The sequence below is a fragment of the Oryctolagus cuniculus genome, chromosome 14 (genome assembly GCF_964237555.1).
Source record: "Oryctolagus cuniculus chromosome 14, mOryCun1.1, whole genome shotgun sequence".
NCBI lineage: Eukaryota > Metazoa > Chordata > Mammalia > Lagomorpha > Leporidae > Oryctolagus > Oryctolagus cuniculus.
Window position 1 is genome coordinate 29,357,277 of NC_091445.1, and position 9,058 is coordinate 29,366,334.

The window sequence follows — 9,058 nt, forward strand, 5'->3', positions numbered from 1 at the left end:
CTATCCTTTTGTCTCAGGAATAAATTTAATTTGATTATGATTTATGATGTTTTTTATGTCGAGTTGGAGCTGGTTTGCTAATATTTTGTTGAGAATTTTTTCATTTATTCATCAAGGATATTGGTCTGTAGTTTTCATTTTGTACTGTGTCTTTGTTTGGTTTTGGTATCAGAGTAAAGCCTGCCTCATAAAAAGAGCTTGGCAGAGTTCCATCTTTTGTAATATTTTCAAATAGCTTGAAGATTATTGTAAATAGTTCCTCTTTAAATATTTTCTGGAATTTGGCTGTAAAGTCTTTTGACTTTGACTTTGTTTTGATGTTAGAATGTACTGCTTCAATCTTTGTTATGTGTTATGGGTCTATTTATTTTTTCTCCGCCTACTTGATTTAATCCTGGTAGGTGATGTGTATCCAGGAATATATTCATTTTTTTCAAAGATTTATTTACTTGTTCATTTGTTTATTTGTAAGACATGATAATACAGAAAGAGGCAGAAAGGGAGAGAGAGAGAGAGAGAGAGAGAGAGAGATTGTCCATCTGCTAATTCACTCTTCAAATGGCCACAAAACCAGGCCTGGGCCAAGCAAGAGCCTGGAGCCAGGACTCCATGTGGGTCTCCCGTGTGAGGGAAAGGGACCTGAGCACTTGGTCCATTTTTGTTGCCATCCCAGGTGCATTAGTAGACAGCTGGATCAGAAGAAGAGCAGCCAGGACTCAAACCAATCCTCTGATATGGAATGCCAGCATTGAAGCAGCAGCTTAACCTGCTGTACACATAACACTGGCCCCAAATTTATCAATTTCTTTGAGGTATTCCAATTTGGTAGCATATAGTGGTTCATAGAAATTTTTTTTGGATCCTTTGTATTTCTCTAGTATCAGTGGTAACATCTCTTTTGCATCTCTAATTTAAGGGATTTGAGGTTTCTTTGCTTTCTTTCTGTTATTCTGCACAACAGGAGTAACAGTTTGTCTATTTCATTTATTTAAAAAAACAGCTTTCATTTTGTTGTTTTGTGTTTTTTATTTTCAATTTCATTTATTTCTGCTCAGATATTTATTACTTCTTGCCTCATGCTAATTTGGGGGTTTGAATTGCTCTTGCTTTTCTTAAGTCCTTGAGTTGTATCATTAGATTGTTTATTAGATCTTCCTATTTTTAATTTAATGCAGTTATTGCTATAAACTTCTGTCTTAAAACTGCTTTTTCTATATTCCACATATTATATATGGAATATATATAATATTATATATCGTTATATTTTCATTTTCATCTCTTTCAAAAAATTTTTTGTATCCTTTTAATTTCTTTTGTATTTCAAACCATTCAGTAGCATGTTGTTCATTTTCTATGTATGTATTTGTAAGTTTTCTATTGTTCTTTTTTTGTTGATTTCTAGTTTCATTCCTTTGTAGTCAGAAAAGGTATGTGATATGATTTCAGTGGTTTTAAATTTCCTGAGACTTGACTTACGGCCTGATATGTGGTCTATATTAGAGTATGTTCCATATGCTGATGAGAAGAATGTTCATATTGTAGTTGTTGGATGAAATGGTTTGTAAATGTCTATTAGGTCCATTTGCTTTATAGTATCTTTGTTGATTTTCTAACTCTTTTATGTCTCCATTGATGATGGTGGCATCTTGAAGTTCCCACTATTATTGTAGCGGAATCTCCTGCTCTTTACTGACACTTTCTTTATGTATCTGGGTGGTCTTTATGTATCTGGTGTTAGGTACATATGTATTTATGACTATTAGGCCTTCATGCTGAATATCTCCACTAATCAATATGGAATATTTCTCTTTGTCTCTTTGCACTGGTTTTGATTTAAAGCATACTTTATCTGATATGAGTATGGCTAGTCCAGCTCAGTTTTGGTCTGTTTGCATAATATAGTTTTCCAATCCTTCACTTTCAGTCTATGTATATCTTTACCTATGAAGCAAGTTTCCTATAGGCAGTATATGGTTGGATATTGGTGTTTTGTTTTGTTTCATTTTGTTTTTATCCATTCAGCCAATCTATAGCTTTTAATTGTGAAGATTAATCCATTTATGGTCAAGGTTTATACTGATTATAAGAACTAGTTCCTGTCATTTTGCTGGCTTATTACATTGTGTTTTATATATTTTATATTTCTCTTTGACTCTCATATTATTTATCTTTCTGTTCAGGTAGCTTCCTCTTGTGTAAAGTTTAATCATTTTCCTTTTTTTGTGTATCTGCTCTGTTAGTGAATAGCACTGCTGTATGTTCCAATGTAGGAAAAATTGCTTATGTGACTTTATAAATGCATATTTTTGTAGGCAAAGGCATAATGTAGTCACTGTTTGTAACTTAACCATTGTGTGGTTTTCTTTTGTTTTTTTTTTTTGTTTTGTTTTGTTTTGTTTTTGTTTTTTTTGACAGGCAGAGTGGACAGTGAGAGAGAGACAGAGAGAAAGGTCTTCCTTTTGCCGTTGGTTCACCCTCCAATGGCCGCCGCCGCCGGTGCGCTGCGGCCGGCGCACCACACTGATCTGAAGGCAGGAGCCAGGTGCTTCTCCTGGTCTCCCATGGGATGCAGGGCCCAAGCACTTGGGCCATCCTCCACTGCACTTCCTGGCCACAGCAGAGAGCTGGCCTGGAAGAGGGGCAACCAGGACAGAATTCAGCGCCCCGACCAGGACTAGAATCCTGTGTGCCAGCACCGCAGGGCGGAGGATTAGCCTAGTGACCTGCGGCGCCGGCCACCATTGTGTTTTAAATCATGATTATATCCTGTAATTTATATATGATGTTATCATATATTTTTGTTTATGTGTATTTTGTGAGGAACACCAAGTTCTAACCTTTCAAACTTCATTTATAATGTAATCAACTTTTATGCATTGTTTTTATAACAATATAATTAAGTTGAGGTTTCAGAGTTTTCTAATGAACTGATAACGTAATTTCATATCTAAGTGTTTGTTATCATTGATTTTATTTTTTCCATAATTACTTACTGAGTAAACTTCGATCTTATTTTATCAGAACAAAACTGTCTTTCCTGGGTTAAGCTTTTCTGTGCCCTCGCTTCCTAACTATGAGTTGTAGACTAAAACTCTATGAAATTCCTTCTGCCTCTCCATTTTTCACACTTTGTTCTAATTTCCTACATCATTTTCTTTTATTCCATTAATCTTGGCTCTAATAATTTTTAATCCATGTTTATTAAGGACCTTTCATATGCCCTGAAATAGTCTTTTTTCTTCTGTTCAATTTGTTATGGTGGGATTATTCAAAAACAATTTCATAATTTGTAGATCTTGAAAGAAAGAAAAGGTCGACTTGGGGAGTGGGGGAGCATTGTATCTGGAGTGATGAGTCGTGTCAGTTTTGGACAGATATTCTCCAAAGCACTTGCCTTTTTCAAAACCTCATAGAAAATTTTCAGGACACTGTTTTCAGTGCAGCTTCTGCTTTCTTAGCAGTTTATAAAATCTTCTTTTTGCCCTTAAAATTTTAAACCCTGTGTGGGAGTGGGGTGTGTGTGTGTGTGTGTGTGTGTGAGAGAGAGAGAGAGAGAGAGAGAGAGAGAGTCAGAGAGGCTATTTAAAGGGATTCTGTTGCTTTTATATTCACTTCAAGGACACATCATAGTTAACAAGATTTTCCAACTAGTTTATTCAACTCCTTTCCTCACTCACCCTCAAATATGCATGCTTCTTTTTGCCAGGCACTTGGCTAAATGCTTAACATACATGATCACATTTAATGATCTAAAAAATTCTATCACAAAACTATCATGGTCCATTTCCAATGAGGTATCTGATTTTCAAAAAGATTAAATAGCAGGATCAGACAGCTAAGAAATGACAGATTGGGGATTAAAATGCATGTATCTCTATCTCTAAAGTCCGTTTTTAATACCTTACAGATTTGGTCTTCTCTATTCTACTAATAACTGTTTCTGATGACTGAACTTCTGCATCTTACTTCATGAGCTCTTAGATTCTTTCACATTTAACCCTTTGTTTCAAAGAGTCACTGTTGTAAAACACTGACTTTTTGTGCTAATTATCTTGTGTTCCATTAGTTTTTTTATTTCACCTTTCAATTTCAATATTTGTATTACCTTACTAATATGACAGAGTATTCCTTTTCTTTTGACATGCTATTCTTATATCTACTTTCATTTTTTTTTTTTGAGAGATGTCAGATTTTGGAAGTTACATACAAAATATTGTATGTAAATGTCACTGGGACACAGGGTGCCCAGGAAGCTGGTTAATTTTTTTTTTTTTAAATCATGACTGTGAGAGTGTTTCTGGGAGAGCTCAACATTTGAATGGGCCAACTGAGTAAAGCAGATTGCACTGCCCTACGTGAGTGGGCATCATTACAAACTCTGAAGGTCCAAAGAGAATAAAAAGAAGGGGCATATTGAATTGCCTTTCTGTACCTGACTGCTTGAGACGAAACATGAGTCTAGGACCTGGACATCAGCACTCAGGATTTTCATGGCTAGCAATATGGGCTAGAGTTTACACCACCAGAGTTCCTGGGTCTCCAGGTAGCAGATTGCAGCTTTCCCAACCACAATTTTCCATACTTGCATGATCCCATCCTTTATAGTAACTCTCATTCAAGATATCTCCAGATCCAACCTGTTGGTTCTGTATTTCTGGAAAAGCCTGGGTAAAACCCAATTCATACTAAAAGCCGCATCAGTGTTTTTCGTTAGTCCTTTTTCTCATCTGCTAGTACTACATTGGATAATTAAATATAGTTTGTTGCATATTGAGATTTGTTTCTCACTGATCAAGCTTAACTTTTTTAATTTTTATCATATGTTTTGTTCATCTTTGTTTCAAATTAACACATTTCAGTATTATTATTGTTATTATTGCAAGTGCTTCTACAATGTACCAAATATTAGATTAACACAACGAGTAGAAATGTTCTTCTGCCTATGGAATACATGCTTATAAGAGTGAACATTTTTATCAACTATGTAATCATAGAAGGCATGTCAAATATAAACTCTGAAATACTTGTGGTCATTCCATAAAGGTGAAAAGACACTCAGACCAAATCATGGCACATGGTTCACTCTCAAAGGCATTTTCTTCTTTGTCATATCCATATTGAAAACTTTCATATGCTTCAGGGAAAAGGAAATTAAAAATAACAAACAACAAATATAAACCTCATCTCCCAACATAACCTCCATCTGCTTTAAGATACTTTTGTCACAAGACATTTAATTCATCCCTAAAGAAATAAAATCCTATGAACTTAACCATGGCAATGCAGTCTTCGCTTACATTAACTATGAAAATAAGAAATGGGTGCCCTTTAAGAGGTTTTTAATATTAGGAAACAAACCAAAAACAACACACAGGAAGAGCCAAATAAGGATTATAAGGTCAATACTTTATGATTTCCCATCAAATCTCTCCCAAAATTGTTGAAAGGAATGTGCAGCAACATCACTGTGGAAGCAAGGCGTTCTCTGGTGACATTCTCCTGTTTTTTCTATTAAGGCTGTGGCCAACTTTCTTAAAACATTTTTCTAACCAGCAGGTGCTGCTGCTATGTGTCCCTCCAGAAAATTCTTTGAGCATCCACCAAAACCATGACCTTGTGCTCTTGTCCAGTCTGCTTGTGCTTTGACTGGACCACTTCCACCTCTTAGTAGCCATTGCTTTGATTCTGCTTTGTTTTCAAGATCATACTGTAAAGTTACGTTTCATGTCCTGTCATAGTTCTTTGAAGAATTACTTCGGGATCTTGATCTCCCCTTGTTTGAAATTTCCATTGAAAGTTCTCTTGTCTGCAACTGATCTGTGGCCTGTCAAGCAGAAAGTTTGTTCCACTTTCATGTTTCAGGCAGAATTATGTCAGCTGCACCATTGACATCAGCTGTGGTGTTAACATTGTTTCTGCAGTTAATCGCTGGTCCTGTCCCAGTAGAGTTGGAACAAGATTTAATTGATGAGTGATCTGTTGCTGTGAGTTTCATCTTCTACATCATCTCCATTAGTAAACTGCTGATTGCGTCAGGAAACTGCCCCAAAACTTCTCAGAAAGCATTCTGCTTTCACTATTCTTCCACTTAAACTTCTACAATACTTTGATGTTTTTACTTGCTTCAATATTAGCAGAACTCATCTCGCTCTGAAATGAGAAAGGAGCTTTTATAAAACTAGTGGCTTATCTTTATAGTGCTACAAACTAGATCCTGATCACATGCGTTATATAAAGTTAATACAAGTTTATTCTGTTGCATAAAATTTATTAAATCCATGCATAGTTTTCTCATAATATGCATTTCCCATCAACATTTTGAACATCCCTAATATAGAATCACTTTGTTAAGGAGCTCAGTTTTCCATCAAAATCGCTTGTTTTTAAGAATAACTTTCTGATACAAACAGAGGAGCAATATATTACATCTATTTCAGATGAATATGCTTCCTTTGTTAGGGTCATAGACTTTTATTAATTTAAATGGAGAAGATATTTCTTCATATAAGACAGAGAAGCAGATGTTAGAGATCAAAGCAAAATGAAAGCACAGCAAGTATGCTCTTATATATTCATTTAAAGACAAAATTTTTAGATTAACATTCAGAACTTAAGAGTAATGTTTATGGCTCAAGACAATGCTTGTGATTCCAGCATCCTATGTCAGAGTGCTGGTTTGGGTCCAGGCTGCTCCACTTCCAACCCAGCTTCCTGCTGGATTGCACCTGGGAAGGCATTGGGTTATTGCTAAAGGATTTGGGCCTCTTCTATACATATGGGAGACCCAGATGGGGTGCCTGGCTCCTGATTTCATTCTGGCCCAGTTGTGGCTGAAACACGAAGTGAACCAATAGATGGAAGATTCTCTCTCTCTCTCTCTCTCTCTCCTCTCCCCTCTCCCCTCTTTCCTACTCATTCTTGTTGCTCTGTACATTTCAAATAAGTAGTTAATCTTTTTTTTATAAAAGAAGTGAGGTTTGCATGCATTATGTACTCAGAGAAAATGCCTCTCTTTTGATACTGATATGGATTTTCTCCATAATTAGTGAAAAGAAACTTCAGTGATACATTGAATCTGTATTTCTCCAAACAGGTAAGTCTGAAATTTGTCACAGAAGAATCTTAATGAGTTCTGTTTGCAATGATTTCCAGGTGCTCATATTGTAGATGCATAAATTAAATCAAGAAAAATAGCTTAATATTGCAAAAACTCAGTCTCAAAAGATTCAAGCATTACTAAACTTGTCCTTTGTTTCATATTATTGCTAAAGTAAACAGAATTGAGACACACCAAATATTTGAAAATCTACACTTTATCCCTACTTTAGAATCATATCAAAATTTTCAGATTTCCACCTTAGTTAAATCTGACAATTCCTTTACTTGGTAGACAATATTATTATATAGAAACAGTTCAAATCTTTCTAAATTTTCCAAAATTGTCTCTCAGAAGTTTGCTCTGGGACATTTGACTGAGGCATGTTGTTCTATAAGTTCCATGACAATTTATACTGGCAAAGATGAAGTGTGCGTATGGCATGCCCATGGAGGAGCTCCTAATGAAAGAATTCAGTAAGGAAGGAAATTAACACATTTTTGTTTGAATTTATTTTATTAATTTTGAACTAGGAACCAGAAACTTGGGCTATCCAGAGACTGTACAATTTAATGTATTTAACCACAATTAAATAGCTTGTTTAACACTAGGTTATTTCCAAAAATAAAAATAAAATTAAAAAAAACCCACTAGGTTATGAAATCAACAAAATGACTTGATGAAAATTATTGATCATATATTCCCAATGACAGCAATGTACTCCGTACCATATAACCTTATATACATAAATATAAATGACTATAGAGTGAGATTTTTTATTAAAATACTGAGTTTATTTCACATGTTTATTTGTCTCCCCACCATTTCCACGTCTGACCACTGCTACTACTGTGTCCTATCATAACATTCCATACATTCTTAAAACCAAGCAAAGGGTGGAGTTCCTTCTTTAAAAACTAAACAGGCATTTTGGACAACACACTCTTGGCAATGGAACCTGGACAACATTTACCAAACACGGTAGGGAAAGTTCTTACTCCACATTATATAAAGGACAGCCAGATATCAACTGTCACAGAAATGAAATAAGATGGAAAATTTTAACAAACTGCTTAAACTATTTTCTTAAAGAATCTTCCTCCACTGCCAAAGATCTTGAATAGCCTCCTGGTCAGTCATCCGGAAGCAATTCTTCACATAATTGATGAATTTGGCTTCCACTTTGGGAAGAGAACCACCTTTTTCTTTACTTGCTTGCATTTTTGCTTTAATGTCTTCTACAGAACTAGGACCTTTTGGTGTTTAAGGAGCTTTTTCCTGTTTTTTGAAGGATTCATGACCTTTTGATCTTGGTGTTGATGGTTTTGAGTCTTTCCCATTCTGGTTTGATTTCTGTGCATTTTTGGCTGGGGTATCTCATATAGATTTCTTCCCTGGAGCTTTTTCTTCAGTTTCCTCCTCATCATCATCATCTTCATGATCATTGTCGTCGTCATCTTCATCATCTTCTTCAGCAGCAAGCTTTACTTTGTTCTGTGGTACCTTGCTGCCACCTCCAGGGGCACATCGTTTTCCAGATATACTTAATAGCTTCACGTCCTCTTCCTCTTTGACTTCTGACTCTGCATCTTCCTCCACAGCTTCTAAGTGCTGTCCACTAATATGCACAGGCCCTGAACCACACCTAAACCTTACGACCACAAGAGGTGTTATTTCAAAGCCCCCAAGGGAAACCATTGGCTGTACAGACATTTGCAAAGTTGCCAGTGTGACTTTAATCGGGCTGCCTTCATAATTCATTGCCTCTGCATCAACAATGTGCAGTTCATCCTTTGCGCCAGCGCCTAAACTGACCGTTCTTAAAGATAACTGGTGCTCATTTTCATCACTTTCCACTTTGAAGTGATGATAATCTTTGTCAGTCTTTAGTTCACAACTGAAAAGATAGTTCTGGAGCCTCAGGGGGCTCATGTCCATGTCCATGTCCATCAAATCTTCCAT

General features: G+C 35.9%; 1 protein-coding gene across 1 annotated transcript; it reads right to left on the reverse strand.

The window, feature by feature from the left end:
- Positions 1-7,874: 7,874 nt before the first annotated feature.
- Positions 7,875-9,058, reverse strand: LOC100357228 (nucleophosmin-like). The gene is made up of 2 exons (XM_070056863.1): positions 8,487-9,058; positions 7,875-8,402 (listed from the first exon to the last, which is right to left on the reverse strand). The coding sequence occupies exons 1-2, from the start codon at positions 9,056-9,058 to the stop codon at positions 8,360-8,362; spliced, it is 615 nt and encodes a 204-aa protein (XP_069912964.1). The 3' UTR covers positions 7,875-8,359.